The 27,351-nt window shown below is 42.2% G+C and overlaps 1 protein-coding gene across 2 annotated transcripts in view; it reads left to right on the forward strand.

Annotated features, from left to right (window-relative positions):
• Positions 1-23,151, forward strand: part of LOC120926968 (protein argonaute-3) — a 234,305-nt gene extending 211,154 nt beyond the window's left edge. Inside the window, exons 16-19 of one of the 2 annotated variants that reach the window (XM_040337320.1) lie at positions 5,606-5,740; positions 12,788-12,889; positions 17,489-17,688; positions 19,903-23,151. In XM_040337320.1, coding sequence (XP_040193254.1) covers positions 5,606-5,740; positions 12,788-12,889; positions 17,489-17,688; positions 19,903-20,011 — 546 coding nt within the window. In that variant the 3' untranslated portion in view covers positions 20,012-23,151. Of the gene's footprint in view, positions 1-5,589; positions 5,741-12,787; positions 12,890-17,488; positions 17,689-19,902 lie in introns of those variants that run through there. The other variant, XM_040337321.1, reaches the window with a different exon arrangement.
• Positions 23,152-27,351: the final 4,200 nt, after the last annotated feature.

Consider the following 27,351-nt stretch of genomic DNA (forward strand, 5'->3'; position numbering starts at 1 on the left):
GCCCCCCTCCCCTCCTCCTGCCCAGTCACAGAAGCCTTGGTATTATGTGTATTCACAAAATATCAAGGCTTCTGTGAATGGGCAGCAGTGAGGAGGGGCAGGCATAGCTGCTCTGTGTATTTCCCGCCTCCCCTATCCCTGGAGTGTGTCTCGGCACTCCAGGGATCGAAGCCTTTCACATTTTACAAAGTGGTTAAATTCCTGGAATTCTGCTTTAATACAAAGCTTTGCAAAGTTGTTTACAAATAAAGTAAAAGCTTACAATCCAGGTTTCGGCAACTTACCGCATTCATGCACCATGGGTAATAGCTGTGTACCTTCAGATGATTGGACACCGGCAAGCTTTTTGAGGACACTCCCCTCTGGGGCACCTGCCCTATAATCCTACCCCTCTCTGTGAGTCCCGATAATTCTTCAATTAACTTGCCTGTCTACAAAAGCAGTGTATCTGGATTGGTGCAATCTTGGTAAAATCTTTGGAGCCATACACGGATTTGCTACAGGACCGTCTACACTTAGGTTATCATGTACTCCTACCCTTTTTTTTGCCCTACGTCCTTTTCTGCTAGACATACCAGACACACATGCCCTATCTCCCATTCTCTACTCTGAGTACCCCTTAGTGGAAAACTCTCACTGGTAGCTAAAGCGGAGACCAGGCGGAAGGGAGACAGTTCCAAATAGCAGGCAATCATTCCCTCTACCAAAGGCCTGCTCAACACTCAGTCTCAGAGCGACAATGCATCCCTTCCGACAGGGCGGAAATCAGTCTCTAAACTAACTTCAGCATCCAATTCTACCTCTGTTTCAGGGTCACAACAATCTGCCTATTTGACTAAAGCAGAATTCTCTGCATCTATGTCACAATTTCTTGGGCAGATTGCAGCCTTAATTCAGCCATCTTTTCCCAGGGCTCAAATGCCCTTTCCTACTTCCATTCCTCAACTGGCACTGGATCCTGATATGCTGGTCTTAGATGATGCTGAATTGGACAGAAATGAAAAGGATCTAGAAGCGGCATAAGAGGAAGCTGTAGAAGATTTCTCTCCCCCATGCTGTCACTATATTGAAGAAACCTCCCGCAATGTGCTAGCTAATGTGGAAAGCTCATTGCCTCTGTCTGCACGCTCTCCTCTCTCACTGCACCCCCTACTAAGCGTTGGAAAACATTTACTGTTTATGAACTGAAGCATGTGTAGTCTGTGATGACTGAGTCACTCCTGAAATGATTTTTACACCCCCAAAGATAATTTAACTATCCAGTTGAAAAAGAGTTTACAGAAAAGTGGGAAGTTATTATGGTGGTTGACCCTATCCTAAACAAATGGCTCATGTTTCATTTTGAAGTTGTCCCATCTTTTAAAGATTCTGTGGACAGAAACTTTGAGATGCCTTTAAAAACTTTCTTTGCCACGGCAGGCCCAGCCCTGCAACTAGTTCTGACTTCTATTTCAGTATGTGCATGTTTCTTTGGCTAAAAGCTTGGCCAGCAGAACCCACTTGTAAGAGATGTCTCACTCAATTGCTCCATCAAGGAAGACACCTGTTTGATGCTTATTTACATGTTCCTATTTACCACCACATTAGTGTTTTCTACACTTTGCAGTGGTACACAGCCATTTTCAGTTTGTTGCACTGCTCTTCGGCTTATCCTATGTTCCCAGAGTGTTCACAAAGATCCTAGCACTCTTACCCTTCTCAGGATTCAAGGCATCAAGATGACAGGCTATCTGGACAATCATCTCTTGAAGGATGCATCCCCCTTGTCACTCTTAATGAACATCCAAAGACAATTCAACTACTTCTGGCCTTTAGCAAATTCAAAGTATCTGCTCTCCGGCCTTTAAATGCATCTAAAACGGGAGTCTCAAACTGGCGGCCCTCCAGCTGTTGCAAAACTTAAAGTCCCATGAGGCATTGCAAGTCTGACAGTTACAAGTATGACTCCCACAGGCAGAGGCATGATGGGACTTGTCGCTTTGCAACAGCTGGGGGGCCACCAGTTTGAGACCTCTGACCGAAAGTATCTGGGTCTAATTCTAGATCTGGCTCAAGGTTTGTTTTTTTTCCAGGAAAGAAAGTTCTTTCTCTTAGAGCTCATGCTCGACAGCTGAGATCCAAATGAAATTCCACAGTAAGGCTTGCTAGGAGAGTTCTAGGCCGGCCTGCTGATTGCCTCCTTCAAGACAAGTACCCTCTGCTAAATTCCATTTAATTTTACTCTCCAACTCAACGTTTTATCAGCATGGAAAAGGCAGCCTCTTTTCCCTCAATCTACCCAGGCTTCTATTCCCACACACAAGAATATTCCTTGTCCTGGTGGGCCACCAATTTAATTCTGACAGTGGGCAAATCCTTCCTCCCTTACTTAATTGGAAGGTTGCAACAAATGCAAGTCTGTCAGGCTGGGCAGGAGTCTTTTAATTCTTGATGGTTCAAGTAATATGGTCAAGGGGGGAGACCAAACTCCCCATCAACATCTTGAAGCTCAGAGCTGTCAGGGCGTCCCTCCAGTATTGGACCCCCTTCTAAAGGAACATACTGTTTGGGTGCAGTCAGACAAAACCTCCAGTGTGTCATATATAAAGCATCAAGGAGGCACAAGGAGCCTAACTGCCTTGAAGGAAGTAAACCAGATGCTCTCATAGATGAAAGCTTGTTTTTCAGCTATTTTTCTGCTATCCACATCTCAGAAAAGCAATCGGCAGGTGGATTATTTCAGCCATTAATCAAGTGAATGGTTTCTTCATCCAGATGTGTTTAATCTGATATACCAGGGGGACTGCGGATAATCCTAGCCTCAAGAAACAACAACAACCACACTCTGTATCCAAAACCAGGGATCCTCTAGCTCAGGCCTTCAATGCTCTAGTTATCCCTTAGTTTGTTTATGTCTTCCCTCTTCTCAGCATTCTACCCCACCTGCTTCCCAAAATAGAGTGGGAGAAGAAGAACTGGCTCAGAAGAAGTTGGTAGGTAGAAATATTCAGACTTCCTGCAGAAGGCCCCTGGGCTCTTCCCAACAGATCGTATCTGCTACCTCAAGACTCTATTCTGCCTTGCTTCAGTCTCTGGCTTTAACGGCATGACTGTTGAATCCCAAGTCCTAAGATACATCCAGGAAGACTTATTATAGTACCTAAAAAGCTTACTTCACCTGGTGTAAGCTCAGTTGATTCGATCCCGGAGATTACTCTGTACCCCACAGGTCTTGACCAGAATCTGTCTCTCGGTACCCTAAAAGGATAGGTTTGAGCCCTATATTTTTTTCAAAAGTCTCTAGCTTTCCTTAAAAAATACCCTTTTGTTCAAAGTGTTTCTCGTATTATCCCCCCCCCCCCCACAATTGCAGCCCCTGTGCTCCCCTGGAACCTTACTTTGGTTCTTTCTGCCCTGCAAAAACCACACTTTGAACCCATCAGGGATATTCCCTTGCAGGGGGCAAGTTCGTGGTCCCGCAGACTGTTGAGAGGTCGGACTAAATTTTGAAAAAAATATGAACAAATTCCTATGAACACTGCACATATCTTATTTGTAGTGCAACAAACAGGCAACAACAATATAATATTAAACAATGCTAATGAGCATAAATGTATTAGTATTTCACAGACTCCCCGCATCACAGACCCCCCCCCCCCAATCAGACTCCTCTCTATCACAGACTCGCCCCGCTGTCTAGTAACCAATCACCCCCTTCTTAACTTGAAAAGTTCCCCCCCTTGTCTGGACCTGTCATGTTTCCCGTCTTGTGTTTTTAATAGAGGGGAGGGAAATGCTGCAATCTTATGGAAGGGGCGGTCTGTGGGCCAGGTAAATTACCCTGGCGCGCTGAAGTTTGAGGACCCCTGCCCTAGATTATATTTCCAAAGGTGGTTTCAGCGTTCCATCTCCTCAATGAAGGCGTTGTTCTGTCAACCTTGTGCCCTGCTCCTAAGCATCCAAAGAAAGTCTACATTGTCTGGGCATTGTCCAAGCCATTAGAGCGTATGTAAAAGCTTCTGCTTACTTTAGACAGATTCCATGTTTTTCTCCTCGAGTCCTCTCAAGGGATACTCCACTTTATAGTCCACCATTGATAGGTGGATAAGGAATTTGATCACTTGAGCTTAATCTGTAAAACAAATACTTTCTCCTGGGCAGTTTCTCGCGCGCACACACTTCACCACACATTTGTTGGAGCATTCTGGACCTTTAGGCACCAAGCCTTTGTTGCCCAACTGTGTAAGATCGCCCCCTGGTTTTTTCATGCTTTTTAAAAAAAAAAAATCCAGGTTCTTGCAGTGGCACTCTGAAACTTTTTTTTCTTTCTTTTTACCCCTCTTGGTTTTGCGCCTATTGGCATAGTTATGTTGCCTAGTTGTTGCTTTGGGACATTCCACGGTGTATGAATGAGGTTTCCTGTGTACTGTACAACTAAGATAAGTAGAATTTTTACTTGCTTTGTAAATTCCACATCTTTGGCATAAATTACAGGACACCAGCAACCCTCCCTAAACTCTCCTTGTTACTCTGCATTGCTTGCTACAAAACTGAGTCCTTGCAGAGTGGGGTAGGATTGTAGGGAAGCTGCCCCAGGGTGATTGTGTTTTCAAAAGCTAGCCAGTGTCCAATCATCTGACGGTATGATGCTATAACCCGCTGTGCATGAATAAGTTGCCTGTGTCCTGAACTGTACTCGGAGATATGGAATTTACCGGGAAATCAAATTCCACTTTTTCATTGATTTTTTTTTTTTTCTTTTTTAAATGCATTACTAAAAAAAGTTAAGAAACAAATTGGACTGGTTAGAGATTAACAAAAATCACGAAGGGGTTAAGTAGGAACAGTTTTTATTTTTTTTACTTGCAGGGTTGCTTTAACTGACATATGCAGCACAAAGGTCACTCCTTTGATCTACAATGAGACATTGCAGGTAAAAGTGGTGGAATTAAAATTAAACATTTATACTATCCTAGATAGCTGCAGCGTCAATCCGATGCTGCAGCTGTTCCCTGCTGGCTGAACACCAAAGACGGCTGATCGCTCAGTTATAGGGTCAGTCACCGTTCTGTGCTCTGCCCTGCCAGAGCACCGGACTGTGGAGGGGGTGGGAGCATTTTGCTTGGACTCTCAATGGTGCGCTGAGAGGCTGCAGAGCCTGGACCAGCTCTGTGACATTCGCCAACAGCGGACTTTAAACCACTGTTGGGTGAATCTGGGTGAACTAAGTGCAATCCTGTCACCTACAGGATATGTATGGCCAAAAGAGCTTTGGACATACTTTGTCTTTTAATGCTATTAAATTGTAACTCTTCTTGACACTGGAGCTGTTGTCAGTGTCAGTTTACACAGGAGTAAAAAGATCTGCTCCCATGTAAAAAAAAAAAATCCCCTTTTGTCACAATGACTGCTGGGAGGTGCTGGGCAATGCGGCCTAGGAGCCGTGGTGAGCACCCAAAATATTTAGTGTGTTTGTTTTTTTCTTGGGGGTGAGTGGCACACCTAATGTCCATTACGGTTTAAAAACAAGTCGGCTTCCATACTTATGTCCTCACTGGCTCTTGGTCTAAAGTAAAAATAATCTGTTATACTTACTGAAGAACTCGCCAGTCTGTTTTCTTGACAGGTGTTGTATTATGAGCTGCTAGCAATCAGAGAAGCCTGCATTAGTCTGGAGAAAGACTACCAGCCTGGAATCACATACATTGTAGTACAGAAAAGACACCATACAAGACTGTTCTGTGCGGACCGAACTGAAAGGGTGAGCACAATATAATTGTTGTTCTTTTAATATTGGATGACTGCAACAAGTTCTATTCCAATGTTAAAGGCTTAGAATACACATGCACTTTCCATGGATGTACCCTAAATTGTTATGGAGGAGTACAAGCAATACACAAACCTCGTCAATCTCATTTACTTGTGTACACTTGCCCAAAGCATGGCATACATCATATTAATAATTTTTTTACTTTCTTGTAAAATCTTTTTCTTGGAGTACATTACAGAACATAGGGGTTTATTTACTAAAGGCAAATCCAATTTGCACTTCAAGTGAACTGTAAGTACACTTGGAAGTGCAGTCACTGTAGATCTGAGGGGAAGATCTGAAATGAGGGGAAGCTCTGCTGATCTTATCATACAATCATGTACAAGCAAACAGGTTGTTTTTTATTTTCCTTGCATGTCCCCCTCAGATCTACAGCAAGTACACTTCCAAGTGCACTTGTAGTGCACTTGTAGTGCAACGTGGATTTGCCTTTAGTAAATAAACCCCTTAGTGTCTTGGTCTTAGACCATGGGTTATACAGATACTTTTAGGTGCTTGAAAACTGGCAAAGAAAGATCTAAGGACAGCCCCAACAAAATCCCTCCCACTTCAGCAAGCCTCAGATTTTTTTTTTTTGCGAATAAATACGTAGTGATGCATTAGGAGCAGCGGGGGATTGACCAGTGTACTGTAATGTATTCAAGGTAAAGAATTTTACAGGCAAGTCAAAAGCCCTATTATCTTAATTGTAACTTACAGTACACAGGATCTTGCTCTTCAACCATGGGATGTCCAAATTCATGCAGCTGGGAAGTGAGCAACACAAAAAAAAAAAACGTTAACAGGCAGAAAGAGGGCTCAGAATTCAAAAAGGAACCTGATATGCACTTTACGCAAGGGTTTGAAAAATTTGCTTGGAATCTAGGAGCCAGCTAAAAAAGTTAGAAGCCAGAAAACGCACTCCGTCCCGCCGAGCTCGCGTGCAGAAGCGAACGCATACGTGAGTAGTGCCCACATATGTAAACGGTATTCAAACCACACATGTGAGGTATCACTGCGATTGAGAGCAATAATTCTAGCCCTAGACCTCCTCTGTAACTCAAAACATGCAACCTGTAGAATTTTTTAAACGTCGCCTATGGAGATTTTAAAGGGTAAAAGTTTGTCGCCATTCCACGAGCGGACGCAATTTTGAAGCGTGACATGTTGGGTATCAATTTACTCGGTGTAACATTCACAATATAAAAAAAATTGGGCTAACATTACTGTTGTCTTATTTTTTTAATTAAAAAAGGTGTATTTTTCCCCCCAAAAAAGTGCGCTTGTAAGACCGCTGCGCAAATACGGTGTGACAAAGTATTGCAACGACCGCCATTTTATTCTCTAGGGTGTTAGAATAAAAAATATATATAATGTTTGGGGGCTCTAATTAGAGGGAAGGAGATGGCAGTGAAAACACTTGGGAAGCTCCATTAGAATTGCTTGATTGCTGGTTTACTTGTAATGCCAATGGCCACCACAAGATGGCGCCAGATCACGGAAGGAAGCTTAGGCCACAAAGCCACGGCCGCCCAGGATCGCGTGGCGGGGAGGTGGGGGCGCACGGAGACACCTCCCCCGCAGCGCGGCCTTCTGCAGGCCTAAGCTTCCCCGGGCGCCAAGTCGCCAATTCTAGTCGCAATTGCGACCGGGCACCCATGTTTTGTCGAGCCCTGCTTTACGCCCAAATTCAGCATCAGATGAGGTCTGAAAACCAACCTGATAAAAATGAATGGTGTGTACAGAAGACCAGGGGGCAGCCTTGCAGTCTGGCAAACAGATGCCTGATGTCATAAAAAGCCCATGAAGCACTGACGGATCTGGTAGAGTGCACCCTAACAGGGAAAGTTCCTATAGAGACCCTCAGAAATTATGAAAAGTGAATCTGATTGTCTAAAATAAGTTATGGCTGATAGGTTGACTTGCACAGCATGAACCACATCAAGGCAATGTAGAGACATTTCTTTGAAATGGTTTGGAGCAGAACACAGAGAGGGAAGCACAATGTCCTGGTTACAGTTTAAAGTGGAAACCACCTTCGTAAGAAGGAAGGCTTTAGGCCTCAATACAGCCTTATCCCTGTGTAACACTAAAGGTTTTTTACACCTTAAGGTAATCCAGAAACTTGCCTCGCAGAGGTGATTGCAACGAAGAAGACAACCTTGCGAGTGAGGGAGGACAGGCTCAAAGTGCGGTTTTTAAAGGAAGGAGAAAACATCCAGTAACATCGCATGGGATGTTACTGGAGAGCATACAGGGGAAGCAATGTGAATGACACCCTGCACAAAGACATTCACCAGTATATGAGAAGCAAGCGGTCTGTTTAAAATCAATATCTAGAGACAAAGTTAGGCCCCTGATGGAACTCGGACAGATGCTGATCCAGACCAGATTGGAGAAAGGACAGGATTTGTCCCACTGAGTACTTCCTGGGATGGAATTTCTTAGCCTTGCGCCATGTGAAGAAGGCCTTTTTAGGTGTGATTGTAGACTTTGACTGACGTTTACTTCCTGTATAGGGCATAGAGTATAGTGATGACCAAATCAAATAGGCCCCTGTCCCTCAGGACCTGGCTTCAACAGCCAGGCCATTAAAGTGTAAGCGGGAACTAACACTACAGCCTTCCCCACCCTTGCATTACCTGAGAAAGAACAGGAACATGATTCTAAATCCAGTTCCAAGGCCTCGGGGCAAGCAGAGGACCTGTCCACTGACATTTCTCCCAAACTCTAGGATACTATTTAGTTTATTGACGCAGTCCAATCTACCTGCTGCAATGTCGCAAGAGCGATAAAAATCGCAGATCGCCGCCATTACTAGTAAAAAAAAAAAAAAATGAATAAAAATGCCATAAATCTATCTCCTATTTTGTATGTGCAAACCAATCACTTATTTTTTTTACCATGAATATGTAGAAGGATACATATTGGGGGATATTTATTATAGCAAGAAGCAAAAAAATATATATCATTTTTTTTATTAATTGTCGGTCTTTTTTTTGTTATAGCACAAAAAATAAAAAACCACAGAGGTGATTAAATACCACCAAAAGAAAGCTCTTTGTGCTTTCTGGGTGGACGTCCCTGGACGTCCTTTTATTTGCATTCCCCGCACACGCCGCTGGGAAAAACTGGTGGCGTCATCGATCGTGTGATCCCTTTTATAGGGATACATCGATGACGCCACACCCCCTACAGTTGTAGACACACATGAGGTCACACATAACCCCATCAGCGCCCCCTGTGGTTAAATCCCAAACTGCAACTGTCATTTTCACAATAAACAATGCATTTTAAATGCATTTTTTGCTGTGAAAATGACAATGGTCCCAAAAATGTGTCAAAATTGTCCGAAGTGTCCGCCATAATGTCGCAGTCACGAAAAAAAACGCTGATCGCCGCCATAAGTAGTAAAAAAAAAAAAATTAATAAAAATGCAATAAAACTATCAACTATTTTGTAAACGATATACATTTTGCACAAGCCAACCGATAAACGCTTATTGCGATTTTTTTTTTTTACCAAAAATAGGTAGAAGAATACGTATCGGCCTAAACTGAGGAAAAAAATGTTTTTTAGATATTTTTGGGGGATATTTATTATAGCAACAAGTAACAAATATTGCATTTTTTTCAAAATTGTTGCTCTATTTTTGTTTATAGCGCAAAAAATAAAAACCGCATCGGTGATCAAATACCACCAAAAGAAAGCTCTATTTGTGGGGGGAAAAGGACGCCAATTTTGTTTGGGAGCCATGTCGCACGACCGCGCAATTGTCTGTTAAAGCGACGCAGTGCCGAATCGCAAAACCTGGCCGGGTCCTTTAGCTGCATTTTGGTCCGGGTCTTAAGTGGTTAAAGGAACCTATTTAGAAAATAAAAAACAAATCTTACAACCCCTTTAAGCACTCTGAAAGGACAGGTTTTGGCCTTGTCCATTTTTTGTCAAAGATCTCTGGCTTTGCTCTCTCTTGTAAATGTGTTTCTTCAAGGTACATCTTACATTAAGCCCCCATTGCAGCACTCTGTGTGCTTTCTTTGTATCTCAGCTTTGGCTCTCTGCCCTGCAGAAACCACCCCTTGAACACATGAGGGATATACCCTTAGATGGCGTATACTACAAAGTAACCCTGTTGGTTGCCATCACATCTGTCAAATGTCTCTGAATTGGCTGCTTTTTCTGTAAAGAGCCATCCCTCTTGACAAAGACAAGGTTGTCTTACACCTTGATGTGAATATCCTACCATTCTTAGTCCTGCTTTAAAGCATTCAAAAGAAAATCTCTTCATTGCGTGAATGTAGATTGAGCCACTAGTGTACCTCAAAGCAATATCTTCAGACCGAGGGATTCCTTCCCTGTTTGTCCTTGGGACCATACAAGGGAAATCTTGCTTTTAAGGCCACCTTTGCAAGATGGGTACAAAAAAATGTGATCGCTAGTGCTTAGAATCTGAAAGACAATTCTCCTTCTGAGCTTTTACATGTCCACTCCACTTGATGTTGCATCAAGCCACTGTAGCCCAGCTTTGTAAGGCTGCCAACTGGTCCTCCGATTACCTTTTCAAATTTTTACACGGTTGATGTCCAGTCCGCTGTGGATGCAGCTTTCAGCCACAAGGTTCCTGCAGAAGCCCTCTGAAGTTGGGTCTGTTAACACTTGTTGAGTCTTTTGGCACACATTTTGTTTGCCTATTTGTCGCTGACCATTCTCATTCATTGTTGGGGGACCTCCCAGGATTTGTGAATGTGTCCTTTCCTGTATGTATAAGATAAAGACATTTTGACTTGCCTATAAGTTTTATATCTTGAGTCCAGAACACGCGACACCCTCCCTTCTGTTCCTGGGTTACTCTGCATTGCTTGCTCCAAAACCGAGGACTTGTGGCGTGGGTTAGGGTTATAGGGGAGGTACCAGCCTATAACCCCAGGGTCTATGAATATTCGGCTTATGTCCTTTACTGTACTCCGAGGTATGGAATTTATAGTTAAGTCAAATCCCTTTTTTGAGTACATCACAGGCACAGATCCGTTCCCTCTGTCTCTGTGTTCCCCTTTTCTTGTTACAGTAGCTGCTACAAAATTGAAGGCATGTTGGGAAGAGTTAATGTTGCCCTACAGCTTTGTTTTGCCAGTGTCTAGTCACCTGAATGCTGCTGGATAATCCTATGGTTCCATAATTGCCACCCTGTGTCATATACTAAAAAAAAAAATCAGACAAAATCCTATTTTTCTGCTGTTACTTTACTTTTCTATATTTCTGTACACAAGCAAAAGTTGCCTTTAGTAAAAACCATCAAAACAGGCCTTAGAGGCTGGGATGTAGGCAGCAGAAGTATATGTAAACCCAGCCTTTCCCTGATAAAATTAAGGTTGGCCCTACACCCTTCCCAGATCTCTCTATTGATCAGTGAGGCTGCTAGCTACTTTAAAGTGCCAACTCAAGCGGCAGTAGGAGGAAAACAAAGCTGAACTTTTATTGGTTAATTTAGGAGTTGAAATTTAAACATTAGCTGCCTATATATCTGGTACTACAGGTGTTTTTGACTTGCAGTTTTTATTGAATCCATGTCTTACAGAAAAGCTAGTAAGGTAATTGGTCTTTGTGGTTACTTAACAGAAAAAGGCTCACGTTGTCTCACGCCACTGAGCTGGAACTGTGCAGTCTCCCTTAGATTGGAGATACAGTGAATCATCCACTGCTCAAGATTCCCCCAAGAAAACTCCGGAGGAACCCTAGGACTCCACAAACTCTGGTCTAAAAAAAACTTGTCTAGATAGTATGCAAAGTAACATAATTCATCTTTAATTAAAATTGTAATTGTTTTTTTTTTTTTTGCAAATGTTCTAGTTGGCATATATGATTCCTTATTAATTATATTTTAATATGTTCAGTTTGACCCCTCACCAAATAAAAATTAAATTGAGAAAAAAAAGCAGCATGCGCAGTTAAAGGGGTTGTAAAGGATTTTTTTCCCCTAAATAGCTTCCTTTACCTTAGCGCAGTCCTCCTTCACTTACCTCATCCTTCGATTTTGCTTTTAAATGTCCTTATTTCTTCTGAGAAATCCTGTTCTTCTGTCTGTAACTCCATACCGTAATGTGAGGCTTTCTTCCTGGTGTGGAGAAAGCCTCTTGAGGGGGGAGGGGCGATCAGGAGTGTCAGGACGCCCACTAACACACAGCTCCTTTCTCTATCTGCAAAGTAGAGAGTGTCCTGACTTGCCTACTCGCCCCCTCCCCCCTCAAGAGGCTTTCTTCACACCAGGGAGAAAGCCTTGCATTACTGTAGGGAGTTACAGACAGAAGAACAGGAAGTGAGGATTTCTCAGAAGAAATAAGGACATTTAAAAGCAAAATCGAAGGATGAGGTAAGTGAAGGAGGACTGCACTAAGGTAATGGAAGCTATTTAGGGAAAAAAATAAATAAAACCAAAGCCTAACCCACCCCCCAACTGCTAATGTCAATGACCCCCTCCGCCTCTAGCGCAGACTGAGCCTGCATCCCCCCCCCTCTCAGCATAGTACAGACACCCTCCTTCACCCAGTACAGAAAATACCCTAACCTCCGCAGTACAAACGCCCCTCATCCCCAGCCAACAGCCCCACTGCAGAATTGTATAACTGACAACACCCCTCCCCTCTTCACTACTCACCCTCTCATGCACCAGATAACATAGCGGCAGCTTAGAATGAGGCAGAGAAGTTGAGTGATGGGCAAAACAAGGGAGACGTCCTGTCATACTCTGAGTTCTGCTCTCATTGAAGCAGCAGGTGTGGGCTAGCTGGGGGGTGCTATGGCTGCTGGAGTGTCTTTTTGCAAAATACAGCACTGTGGGGCTGCATTGTAAACCTAGTCAGGCAGCCGCAGCACCCCCAGTGAGCCCGTACCCGGTGCCGACCACACCTCTATTAGTACTTCACTAGATTACTGTATAATGACCTGTCTCAGACAACTTGCCATATTCTATTCTGTTTGTACACTTTTTTTTTTATACACTAGGTTGGAAGAAGTGGCAACATACCAGCTGGGACGACGGTGGATACAGATATAACTCATCCATATGAGTTTGACTTTTACCTCTGCAGTCATGCTGGAATACAGGTAAGGTGGCTTTCCCTGTGTTGCTGTTATGGTCCATCCATGATTAAAAACAATAAAAGATGGGCAGGGCAAGTTTATTTAAAATAATTTTTCTTCCAAATTTATATATGTTTAGGCAGTCCCCTGTGTTGGGTCCCGTTTAAAGAGATTTCGCATGATAGATGCCATCTCTACTTCTCTTCTATGGGCAGGTAAAGAACCTAGACTATGTCTTGCAACGTTACAGCTTCCCATAGATGAAGCCGGCCTGGCTTTGTTCAATCTCTATTTTTATTATCTGGTGTCTATTATCTTTGGGTTACTGTACACTAGTGGCCTACACTCCCTGATAGGAACCATGTCCTAGACTTGGAGATATCCATAATTGGATCCCCACAAATGCTTCAATCTTTAGCACATAGGGAAACCTCATTCCACCTAGTCCCATATCCAACCTGTGAAGACGACTGTGAGAGATTTGAAGATGGTTCTTAAGTGGACCTTGGCCTCTGAACTACTCTCTCAATACCCCCGTTTCTATGAGATCTGCACCAGATTTTGCACTCCCCAGTTTTAGTAAATCAACCCCTTCAGGGGTGAAGCCCTGAACTACTGTCACATACCTGGGTAGTGAGCCTGACATGCAGAGGAAGGCCTCCTGTACACTTCCGGCTCGGGGGCCACAAAGTAGAGTGATTTAGGAGTGCCGATGATCAGTCCGGGTGTCTGCGTTGGTAGTAGCAGATACATCACTGGAAGAATGCCAGGATACGAGACAGCTAACAGGCTGGCACAGGGCTCGGCCGACAACAGGCTGTGGATGTTCAGCAGGAGCCAGAAGATGATGGGTCGTAAATGAGCGAGCAGATTGGGCATAGACTGCATACAGAAGAATGGTCACAGGCCAATGTCAGTAAAGGTGAACAGATCAGACCAGAGCAGAATGCACAGACAGAATACGGGACAAGCAAAAGTCAGGGCAGGTAGCAGATCAGGATGGTCAGAAGCAAGTTGGGCCACAATCAGAGGCCAGGCACAGGAATCAAGAACACACTCACAAAATGCTATAGACCAAACAGAAATTAGCCAGTGCAGTAGCCCTTTTTAAATGGGCCGCTTGGCGCCAGTATTGGTGACATGTGCGCGTATGGAAATGCGCGTGCATCTGCGCACATCTGCGCACATCTGCTCTGTGCCAGTTCCCGGCCGGCATATGTGCCTTACAACTCCATCTGTACTATGGCAAAACCTTCTCTGACAACTACTGTCAGATCCTACGTTAAAAGGAATGTGAACAACTGCACCCACACCCTGCTGGTCTCCAGCAAGACCTGCACACAGGATTAGAGGTTTCTTTCCTCCCAAAGCTCTTCAAAGTCTCTGGACTCAAGCCTCTGGCCTCCAGCCCCTGATCCAGGAATTGAAAAACCCAATTACATGCGAAAACTCTAGTTTTCCCTGCTGATAAACAATACTCTGGAGCTCTTACACTCTATAAGTGAGAAGCCTGTATTGGCTTCAATGCCACGATTATAGTGGCAGAGCCTTAAACTGTCACACACAAGAGTAGATTTACTAAAGGAATAAAGACCGGTTGCTTTGCAAAGTGAATGCTCAGTGGTTTAGTAAATGAGGTAAAGCCGTGATCACTTCAGACAATCCTATGCTAGCAAAAATCCTGTTTTTGCATTTCCCTTGCAAGTGAATGGGTATTTGTGTGCACTATCATTTACGCTTCAAAGTGAACATTCAGTTTAATAGAGCAGCATTTTCCCAATCTGTGCCAACCTGTTCATATTGAAACATTTAGGATACATCTGACTCCTTTTTTTATTTTATTTTTTAAACTACACCATCTAGTGGCCACTTAAAGAGGAACTGTAGTCTGCTTACATAATTTGTAATACAAATATCTTTGCCATTCTGAAGCTTTCCTCAAACCACTTTGCATGTTTTTTATATATACTGTAATCTGTACTTTCCAAATATGCTGCAGAAATCTCCCTCCACTAAGTCTGTCTGCAGCCATTTTAACTGTGAACAGCTGAAGTTGCTGCCTGTTCACTTCCTGGATTTACACAGAAGCACACCTCCAGCTCTGCAGCTTTAATTGGCCCTCTTATGACTCCTCCTCCCTCTCTTCTTGACAATCTTTCACGAGAGAGAGAGAGCTGTGCATGGCATCATAAGCCTAGGCTTTTTACCAGACAAGAAACAGGAAGTGGGCTGTATAAGGCCCCTTTCACACGGACGGCTGTTTTGCCGCAGATAAAAGCATGTTTATGTTTTTCTGGAATTCAAGTCTTCAGGCACAGCGATCAGCTGCATTTGTACAGTGCTTTTAGCTGCAGTTGCGTTTAGCCGCGGCACGATATCGAACGGGATCCGACTTGGATCCCTGACAATACCAAGCACTGTGTCTGGTATGAATCTTGAGGGGGGAGCTTCACGTCAAATTTTAAATTAAAAAAAACGGCATGTTTTTTTTAAGGGGAACCCCCGTACGCCGAAAAAAACGGTGTGGGGTTCCCCCAAAATCCATACCAGACCCGTATCCGAGCAGCAGCCCGGCCGGTGAGGAAAGGGGGTGGGGACGAGCAAGCAGCCCCCCTCCTTAACTGTGCCAGGCTGCATGCCCTCAACATGGGGGGATAGGTGCTTTGGGTCAGGGGGGCGCCCTGTGGCCCCCCCACCCCAAAGCACCTGTCCCCATATTGATGAGGACAGGGCCTCTTCCCGACAACCCTGGCTGTTGGTTGTCGGGGTCTGCGGGAGGGGAGCTTATCGGAATCCGGGAACCTCCTTTAATAAGGGGGGCCCCAGATGCCGTCCCCCCACCCTAGGTGAATGAGTATGGGGTACATGTACATTCACCTGGCAGATTTTTTTTTTTAAAAAACACACTACACAGGGTTTTTAAAGTAATTTATTAGTCAGCTCCGGGGGCCCCCCCTCTCTTCTTTAGCTGTTCTACGAGGGGGGGGGCCCTGCTTCTGCACCCGGAGCATGATGGGACTGTGACGTCATAAGAGGCCTATATAAATCTGTGCGAGCCGCGCACACGGCAGTACAGCGGGAGGAAGCGACGTGTCAACATCGAAGAAGAGAAGAACAACGACAGAAGCCCGGGCACCCCCCCTCGTAAAAGAGCTAAAGAGGAGAGTGGGGCCACCGGCGGAAGAGAACCAGATGGCGGTGAAGACCGGGACCCCTCGGCAGAAGATGAAGACGTCGAAGAAGCCTGGGAAGGGGCCGCTGTAAAAGAGCTAAAGAAGGAAGTGCCCCAACCCCCCCTGGCGGAAGTGAACCAGACGGCGGTGAAGACCGGGACCCCCGGCAGAAGACATTGAAGAAGCAGGGCCCCCCCTCGTAAAAGAGCTAAAGAAGAGAGGGGGCCCCCGAGCTGACTAATAAATTACTTTAAAAACCCTGTGTAGTTTATTTTTTTTTTTTTTTTTAATTTCCGCCAGGTGAATGGGTAGGGGTACGATGTCCCCACCCCCTTTCATCACCGGCCGGGCTGCTGCTCGGATACGAGTCTGGTATGGATTTTGAAGGAAACCCCACGCCTTTTGACTCAAGGTCCGCTTTAAGAAACTTTGGTAAATCTGTGATACTGACACACACCTTAATAAAACAGCTACTTTATTTTCATAGTGTATGCCTGCATACCGGTGATGTTAGGGAGTGTCCCAGTAGACACCAAAACCAGTGCTCCCTAATATGCAAATAGGGACCATCCAACTCCTGCAATTGCCAAATCTAACCCAACCTTTACTGTCTCCTGTGTCACTCTATTAGCCCATTGCTATGATGGACACCTTCACTAAGCATTACAGTCCATTTGCATATTTGCACTGTGATAATGCGCGCCTTTCTGTAACACATGGTAACACACATTACATGTGTAGGTGTGATTTGGTGCAATTTATTCAGAATAAATGAAAATGCTACGTGCACAATTTTTGACATTGTAGCTTGTGTTACAATTCTCCAAATTCAATAATATGAGTCAGGGACCCTGAGCAAGCTAAAGATAAGGAGATCCAACTTGGTTGTTGCTTATTTTTCCTGGGTCAAAAGTTTGGAAGCCAGAAAGTAATTTTGATAGCCGAGCTAGTAATGATTGCCATTTTCCAACAATGACTGTCTCCATATTTCTATTAGAGTTCACTTGTTTTTTATTTGAGTTCACAAAAAGGTATCGTACATTTTAAAGATGGTAGGTATAGAAAGGGAATACATAAATCACAGATTACAGGGTACAAACTTAGTAGACATGCAGTGTTAACAAGTGGCGTTAAGCGTATTTCAGGAACATTGAGATGTGTAATTTTTGTTTCGTTGAACAATGGAGATTTGAAGCCCTAATAGTGTTGAGGAACTTCGACTGCTGTGCAGAATTTCAGTATCTAGCGATATTTAGTTTAGAGGCTGGCAAGAGGTGAGTCACAATAGTTCTGAATGACTGGGGTAAATGGTCTATTACCAAATGTAGTAGGGCATCCTTATTTCTTTTATAAGGTAAATCAGATTGCAATCCTGTCATATTTCGTATTTTTTTTTTTTTTTTAATCTGTCTATAGTAAATATTATTCATGGAGTGACATTCTCTCCTAGGGTACTAGCAGACCTTCTCACTATCACGTCTTGTGGGATGACAACTGTTTCACTGCTGATGAACTCCAGCTGCTGACCTACCAGCTGTGCCACACATACGTGCGATGCACTCGATCTGTCTCCATCCCTGCTCCTGCGTATTATGCCCATCTTGTGGCATTCAGAGCTAGGTACCATCTTGTGGACAAAGAGCATGATAGGTGCGTTGCCTGTTTTATTCCTATTTTTGTTGTACTTTTTTTATACTTTACATCCCATCTACAGGCAGTCCCCGAGTTACGAACGCATTAGGGACTGTATGTTTGTTCGTAAGTGGAATTTTTTCATAAGTCAGAATACTGCTTGTAAGTGTAACTTCAGCCTGTGCAAGAATGTGGGATGTTCCGGCTTCCGCCTGTGCAGGGATGTGGCGTGTTCCGGGCGCTTCTGGGGCTCTTCTGGCCATGCAGTACAAGAAGTACTGCAGTGTGCAATATGGCAAGATAGCTGCTTGGGGGGGTATCCAGGACCATCGTGGAGCACAAGCAGAAGAGATTGAGGCTGTTCGTAACTAGGAGTCGTTCGTAAGTCGGGTGTTCATAAGTCGGGGACTGCTTGTATTTACTTTTGAGAATATATTAAATTAAAGGCATAGTTCCCTATTTCTGACAAACTAGAAAGCTGGGCACTGTAATCTCTTTTCATGGAATGTTATTTAATCTTTCTGTTTTGCTTATACTTGCTATAATGCAATGTGCTCTATGAGAAGTGTTTTTCACAAGGATGCATGACTGATGCACACTTAGGCCTGTATGTGCCTCAGCCTGTATAAAAGTGTGCACAGCAGCATTTTACAAAGCATTTATAGCTTTCAGATTGCTTCAAGCAGCTTTGTTGAAGGCGTTAAAGCATCTTTTATCATTTTTTTCATCTTTTAGCTTCAGCTTAAGGAGTTTAAACACATTTATTGCTTTTTGAAGAACTTCAACAAAGCTACATGAAACTGGCAGAAAACTTTGCAAATGGACTGGTTGCCCTGCTCTGATACAAGCCAAAGCCCTTATGTACAAGGCCTTATTGCTATTATCAGAAGAGCAAATGTATTGGATTTTCCTAGAAGAGTAGTTATTTTCTAGTATTAAGTAAGGTTTAACTAGCACTCTGCTGTGTACACATGATCGGTCCATCCGATGAAAACGGTCTGATGGATTTTTCCATCGGTTAACCGATGAAGCTGACTGATGGTCAGTCGTGCCTACACACCATCGGTTAAAAAACCGATCGTGTCAGAACGCGGTGATGTAAAACACAACGACGTGCTGAAAAAAACGAAGTTCAATGCTTCCAAGCATGCGTCGACTTGATTCTGAGCATGCGTGGATTTTTAAACGATGGATGTGCCTACAAACGATCGTTTTTTTTTCTATCGGTTAGGTATACATCGGTAAAATTTAAAACAAGATTGGATTTTTTAACCCATGGATAAATAACCGATGGGGCCTAGACACGATGGGTTTGGTCTGATGAAAACGGTCCATCAGACCGTTCTCATCGGTTTGACCGATCATGTGTACGCGGCATTAGGGTTCGTTTACATCTGGTGGTAAAACCCCACGATTAAGCCAAATTTTTACCTGCCCTCAACTCCTCCCCCTTTTGCTGCAGAGACAGCTGGCTGGAGGCACATGCTGCAGCCACACCACAAAGTATTTATACTACCTGTCGCACTCTGCCTTGCAACCCATTCAAATGAATAGGGTGGTGCTGCAACCGTTAACAACATACTCAGTTGCAGTTATCAGTTTTTTAGATGGTTAAAACAGGTGGTGAGGAGGTGATACAACTGCCCCACCTGTCAATTGCTCTTTGAAGAGCGACCTGAATGCTCAGTCTTCAGAAAGCAAAGCGGGTATAAACCGGCCCTAAGCGGCTTTTGAGGAGGCGGCATATCGCCTCCTCACTACCTACTCCAACACCCTGTTCCTTGCCCTAATGCATCACAACTGCAGCAGCACATGCTGATTACTTGCAACAGCCACTCCAGTTCCTGAACCTCCACTGGGAGGTGGTTAAGGAGCTCACAATCTAAGATCCCTAACTTACATTTATATACACACAGGCCAATTTAGACTGGATCCAATTAACCTACCAGTGTGTCTTTGGAGTGTAGGAGGAAACCGGAGTACCCGTAGGAAACACACGCAGGCACAGGGAGAACATGCAAACTCCAGGCAGGTAGTGTTATGGTTGGGATTCAAACCAGCAACCCTAGTGCTAACCTCTACACCACTGTGCTGCCCCTAGATAAAGATTTCAAGCGAAAAAGACAACGATGTGTTTATGTCCCTTGTTAGTGCAATCTTGAAAATATCACCAATGTTTTTATTGTGCTCTGTAGTGCAGTAGCTCTCTGAACATATTCTTATATTTTTCAGTGCTGAAGGAAGCCACGTATCTGGTCAAAGCAATGGTCGGGACCCACAAGCCCTTGCCAAGGCAGTGCAAATTCACCAGGATACCTTACGTACCATGTACTTCGCATGAGAGCGACTGTAGACCCCAAACATGCACAGGTTTGACTTAATACAAGGAACCTGAAGGATCTCATGTGGGTTTTCAGGGCCCAGCGGGGTGGTTCCCTTTCACAGAAATCTCCTGACCTCCCGTTTCTCCCCAGCATTCTCTTCTGGCTTGCACTGAAGCCCAGGCGCAATGATTGAGGGGCGGGCTAGTCCTGGGAATAGAAGATCATTGAGGAACACAGCACTATTATGCAATATGAAACCAGCCAACTGCTAGATTGTTGTAATGGAGCCTCCACTTGGATGCACTGCTTATGTTTTGTGTTACTTTTAATTTCCAATATTTAATCCTTTTATGCCTTTACCTCAAATTGCTCTGCAGCATTGGCTGTCTTTGCAAAAAAAAAGGAAAAAAAAATCACAAAAAGACAAAAGCAAATTATAGGGATGTGTGAGAGTATGTCTGAATATCTGTACGGGGGGGGGGGGGGCTTTGTATGGGCAACAAAGGTATAATACTGTGTATTTGAGATACAGCAGTATGGCCTAACTGCTGTATTTCTTTGATTGCTTTTAATATAGTACTTATCTTGTAGCAGAAAGTGATTTATGAAAAGACTAATATCTGTTCTATGTAACCTCTGTGCCCCTTTTGGTGGTATTGGAGTGATTTTTAACACTCCAGCTATACAGGGGTAACGCCTCTCGTGTGCCCAGGTATTTAGTATCTGTATACACAAATGTATGTGTGTACCTATACAATATGTGTCTGTAAGTGCAAGTGGACATTAGAGCTGAAATATGAGGATGTTGTGCAAAAAAATATGGGGTTTAGAATTGTGGCACAGCTGTCTTTTTTTTTTTTTTTTTCCATTTTACTTTTTCAAATTAGGTTTTTCTTATTTTTAATATGTGCACATCTCTCAGTACTCCCTGCTCATTTTCCCCTCTCCACCAATTAAAATGATCCAAGTTGGTACTGGGAATGTTGTGTGTGCCTAGTAAGGCCATGCAGCTGCCAGAGTAATCGAAACTTGTGAGGATGGTTGTAATCTGTCACATCTGAGGCTACCACTGCCTTACTCCTAGAATCATTGCAAGCTCTGGGCATGCGCAATGAAGATGCTGTGATGTGCTCTGCCCAGGGCGCACTTCTGGGAGTTGGGAAGTAACCACTTCCATTGCTGGATGGGAGTTTTGGCAGTACAAGATAACTGTCTTGACCATTCCATTTTATGTCAGTTACTGGGCATTTATTACCTGTATGGTGGCAGGTCTACAACTGGCTTTACGATAGCCAAAGCTAGCACATGTTTCTCTTTAGTGTTTAGTCTAGAGACTAATAAAACTACTCTAAATGCCTCTATTTAATAACATTTTGCAAAGAGCACTGATGTTTAATTTACTCCTAGCAACCATACTTTGGCTGTTTAGTGTAGTGAAAGCAAGGTCAATTGTGCTAACTGGTTGCTTTGGGCTTTTGTCATTTTTTTTTTCTCTTAAAACAGTACACCTAAAGCAATTTAAAATTTGGGCAGATGCTGGCAATGTTAATTTCCCACTAGCTTTGTTTACCTATTGTGAACGTTGGTTGTGAGATGGTCCATAATTCCCTGGTGCAACCATCTTGTCCACTGCAAGGGTGTTTAACTCACCCTGTTAGGGTTTTATTTGATTAACTGTATTACGAGGACGCAGGAGGGGTAGTGAAATGCCATAGATGAGAGAGCCAGGTATTTTGTATTAGAAGTCTCACTGTTGGGGTATTAAGTGATAACCAAGCAGTGAGTGATTCAGCTCACCGGTGTCCACATCTTGTTTTGAGTAGACTAATTCTCTAAAGTTTAAGTACATTTTTGCACTACCTAGCATCTCTTATCCACCTACATTCATCTTATCCCATCTAGTCATCAAAATCATACCTCCGATGGACAGATTCTACATATAGCCTGTTGTCTTTGGTTCTGCAAGTGTTCAAATTGGAGTATACTACAACATTGGTCTGTAAGTGCTGTCTGGCTGAGAACTGTGTTTGCATGTGAGGTGTGATTTATTTAAAAAAATATTTATTTTTACATTTTTTAATGGCTAGCTGATTATGGAGGGGTAGGGATGTTGGGTAGTGCAAAAAAAAGCACACTTGCCATTTAAATGGAGGCTATACTCTTTTTATATGCATTGTTTTGCTTTCCTTCATGGTCTCAAGAAACAGCTCAAATATCCCTGGCCACTCCTGCATCTCAATCTTTATTCATGATTATAATACCAAAACAGTCTGATCAAATCTTTAAATCACATTAGTTTGTATGCTGCAAGTTTCCCCACCTTTGCACTCCAGGGGAGCTAGATGATTTTGCACCCTACTGAATCAAGTAGGAATCTGCTACAGTAAGGTGGGGAAATTAACATTTTTGATCTATGTAATATACTCATTTTCATGGAAGTTATGCTTTTCTAGTACTTTATTTTTTTTTATATTTATTAGTCATGACACTAATTTAATTGTTTCAGAACATATTCTGTGCAACTTTTTTTAATCTTAAAAAAAATACTGTGTGTGCGTCTGTGTAACTGACAAATCTATGTTTTTATTTTGCTCTCTTTTTAGTGCAATAAGCATAAATTAATTTAAACCCGTTAATGCCAAAGATGCCCGCAGAGCATTGCCGGCTCCTCTGGCTAGTTTGGGTTTAACCATATGTAAAAGCCTTAATTATGAAATGAAGGTGTCAAAATAAGAAACTTTAGAACACTGAAACTTGTCTACCCAGAAATATTGTGGGAGGATTGTGTTCCCATAAGTGAAATGGTGCAATGATTGGTACTTAATGCTTTATACACCCAACACAAAGTTTTTATATTTTATTTGGACCAATAGGCTTTCCTTACTGCATTGTGTGCTAAAGTGTTCTAATTTGTGAAGGGCATTGTTTATATGTTACATCTGGAATGGAACCTGTAGGTTTATTTAATCACATGGTGCAAGCAAGATAAATTGAGATTCATATCATTCATTCGGTATGATTTGTTGTGCCCTAATATTAGTCTACAGCTTTTGCAGCGCCTAAAGACTGTAAGGCTTACTACCTTAAAGGGTTTGTAAAGGATTTTTTTTTTATCTTAATAGCTTCCTTTACCTTAATGCAGTGCTGTTTTCATGTCCTCATTGTTCGTTTTTGATCTCAAGTTGCTGTAATTCTTCTCTGATCTCCACACTTCCTGGTTGTCCGTTTCCTGATGACCACAGTACTGGGAGCTTTCTCTCTGTGGTCACTAATCAAGGAGGTGTGATTACTGTGTGTCTAAAACCCCTCAGCACCAATCAGTTTCCTTTTTTTCAAACCATCACTGCCCTGTATTGGGTCTGTTTCTCTGTACATCACAGAAGCAGGAAACAGCATGCAAAACAAAACTGAAACTGTAGGTACATTATATGATTGATTTTTATCTATTTTTAATCATTTTTAAAAGGAATAAGTTAACTATTATGTCTCTATACCCTGTAAACAGTCATTTCAGCAAAAAAAAAAAAAAAAAAAAAATCCTTTACAACTCCTTTAATTATTGTCCAACAGGGAATATTTTCATGAAACTTTTGCAAATTGATCAACAGCCTTCATGTCTACTAATCTTCTATTGTTTAAATGTCCACTGTTGGAATAGGATGACTAGACCCTGCCATATTTTGCCTCTCCCTATGCACCTCAATCAAATCTAAACTGTTGTTTTCCGGTGCTACATTTCAATTATTTCATTTTCACCATGTCACTTATTTAAACCTTCTGGTGATAATTCAATTATTTGTTTTTTTCAGGACCAATGATCTCACTAGTACTACAAAACTGTTTCTTCTATTGAAGTCATAATATTTAAGAATACTCTAGGTTGTAAAAAAAGTGGCTTTGTATGTTAATCCAACTCTGCTGTGTATTATTCCGAAATGCAAAGTAATTGAGAATTTGTAGGTTTTGTTAAATGGCCATGGTGTAGTTGACTTGCATATCTGCTTTTAATGACATGTCTGCATTGGATATACAGGTTGGTGTTATAGGCTACATTTGCAGGTGCAGTAGGTTCCTAAAGAGGTAATGTTTTCAGACAATATTTTGTTAAAACTTATTTTTCCTTTTGATTAAATTAATGGATTTAAAGTAAAAAAAAAAAAAAAAAGCAAGCAATAGATATTTTCTTATTTATAAATTTCCTGTGCTATATTACGACCAAATAAAAAAAAAATTTTTTTTGGTAATTTATTAAATGGTAACATTTAGTATGTCCATAGTTGAAGTATTTTTTTTTTTTCTGTTGTCCAATGCGACCGTTCCATAAAGAATTTATATAGCCCGTTTGTGTTTGACCTTTTTTCTCTCATATGTCCTCTCCTTAAATAAGAGCAGCACACAGACTTTTGAAAAGAATTGTTTGCTACCTTTTTGGAATTGAGTCGTGGGTGGGCATAAGTAATGTTTCCTGCCTCAAAGAAGAAGCCTGGTCTCAAGTTTAAGCTTTGTATGTAAACACAAGTGACTATGAAATCCTTTGTACACCTGTACTGGAATCCTAAAGCTTCTTGCTTGTGCCTGATAGAACCTAAGAATGATGGATACACAGAAATGCATGCCACATGGAGATAATGGAAATTGGTTATAATTCGCACACTTGCCATCTCTCCCATTCAGACTTGTTTACTGATGTTTTTCTTTAATCTAAGCCCCTTTTCACACGATCGGACCAATCGGGTCCCCCTGTCTGTTTTTCAGTTGGTCCCGATCAGGCCACCCATTGTCCTCTATGGGGATAGCGGGATGTCAGAAGACATCCGATCTGCCAAAATCCGCTAAAAACCGACGAATGGCGATACGTTTGCCATCCGTCCAGCGGGTCAGATCGGATGTATTTGGATGAAAATGGACAGACTGTCCGCTTTCTTCCGATCTTGCCATAGAGGCGAGCATGACTCTTACAGGTCCGTCTCCGCACAGTGAGCGGAGATGGATGTGCCATCCGCCTGCTCAACGGAGATCAGCGGAGCGATCCCTGCTGAGCATGCAGAGTCTGTCAAAACGGATCCGTCCTGTGTGAAAGGGGCCTAAGGGTAAGCCTATGCAAAACTGTACACACTTGCTTTGAATCATATACCAGTTTCAAATATCTGTTGGGAGTTTCAGTGGTTGGTGATCTGATTGTGGCTGAGCTTTACATTTTGGAAAGGAACCTTTGCCATCGGAACCTCCTATAGATATAGATATGTTGCTGATGTATGGTTCTGTCTACTGGCATCCACTCATTGCTACAGTTTGCTGATTTTGGTAGTTTTACCCTTCCAACAGGAACACATTTCTTAAAGTAACTTTTTTTTTGGCATACGATTTCAATAAAGGGTATTTAGTTCATATTCTAAAGGTATTGAATTGAATGCAGATTTTGTTTTATGTGTAATTATTTAAATGTAGGTTTCAATATATTTCCCATTTGTTCATTTTATTAGTATATATTCTTATACAGTATATAAATATAGTAACAGTTGTTTAACCGTTCTGAAGCTTGAAAAAACTAAATCGGCATTGTGGATTGTACTGTTTTTCTATCATGAACAAACAAGTATGTCAGTAAATGACATCTATTGGTCAAGTGGTGTCATTGCAGATGTATTGGTGCTTCATCTATGCCATATTATGAAATCTCATGTTTTTTCTTTATAGTGAACTGGACATGCTTTACATGTCCTTGTTTGAGCATTAATTTTGTTTTTTTTTGTGTATCAACATTTTGCACCAGTTGCTTTCTCTTTGAGGGAAAAAAAAAACATTCAATGCGGTTACCGCAATAAACACAATGTAAAACAAGTAACCTCAAGCCTTAAGTTTGTTTTTATAAAATAAACTATAGACTCTTTTTGAAGGGTCTGTTCTACAAACCGTGTCTGCAGTATCTGGGGTGGACACATGTTGCTTCCTTAATTATTGCCTTCATTCACTTACCTTAAGATTCATGTTTAAGTTTCTTTGAATTATGTGATTTTCCGAGGACCTTTACGGAGGATGCAAGTCCATCATCATCAAGGGAAATATGTAAGCTTCTGTTGCTGATCTGCTTTTAAAATTGGTTAGTGTGGCTGTCCTGATAATCCTGCGGTTTTAAAATTTTGAGATGCAGACCCAAAATAAATATACACGTCAGAATCTCTGAGTTAAATTATTGCATGCTTGTACCAGGTAATTGATTCAAAGTACATTAATTTGGCATGAGAGCGAGGAAGCCACCATTTTCAGAAGGAATTCAGCAGTGGAAGCCTATATATTTTTTATGTGAAATTTCCTTATACAGAGCAGTTTCTCAAAAATGTGATAAATCTGTCTCTGCCTGTGTTACACAGTCTAGTGGACCAGTGGTACAAGTTCCTTGTCAAGGTTAAAACATAGATCCTGATCAGAAGTTTAAACCAGGTTAAGAATCAGTCCTGGTTTAACCTCAAATAAAACAGAAAAATCGACACGTGTTTTGTCATTGCATGTTTCTCATATTTAATGGAACCCTACATTGCATTCCCCAAAGCTTTACTCACTATCATTTAGCATTATCTCACTCTGCTTTATGACAAAAAGGGTAGTAATGCTTCTCCTGCAGCCATCTCACTTTGATTAATTTTTAGAATCCAGCAGGATAATCATGAACACATATCTTTGTCATAAGGCCGAGCAGATTACGTTACAGGAGGCTGAACATGGTATTGGAGAGAGAAAAAAGTTAGCCATTCGTGCTTGTCCCATTTTAGGATGCGTTGTTTTTAAACGGACTGCACCTTATAAGACCTCTAAGGCTGATCTTTCATGTTTTGGGGTCTCACATTTAGCCAGGGGTGCTGAGGAAATTCATCTACATGTAATTCCGTACGGAATTTTTTTTTTTCTTAAAACTGAACTACAGACAAACTTTTGGTTAGAAAGATTCACCCTCTCTAATTGTCCTGATTACCAGGGTCTCCAGGCATTAACTGGAGAGTAAATCCCAAATTTTGAGTTGCCTCCGCAATGGGAATTTTCCTCACATTGGAAATATATTCTCTCGCTGCCTGTTGAATCTGCAAGACAGGAAAATGTAATTAAACAGACTGCTACTATATTCAAAACTAAAAAAACGTTATGGCTTTACATATAGTTTAAGGCCTTGTTCATACTGATGTACTTAAAGCGGAGGTTCACCCAAAAATCCACTTTTTGACATTAGCTGTAGCATACTGCTAACATCTGCAGTATGCATTTTTTTTTTTTTTTACTTGTACTTATCATTATATATGCCCTTGTTTTCCGGCTCTGAGCGGGGAATGGGCTTTTCTAAGTGAAGAGGTGTTGATTGACGGCT

The sequence above is a fragment of the Rana temporaria genome, chromosome 2 (assembly GCF_905171775.1).
Source record: "Rana temporaria chromosome 2, aRanTem1.1, whole genome shotgun sequence".
NCBI lineage: Eukaryota > Metazoa > Chordata > Amphibia > Anura > Ranidae > Rana > Rana temporaria.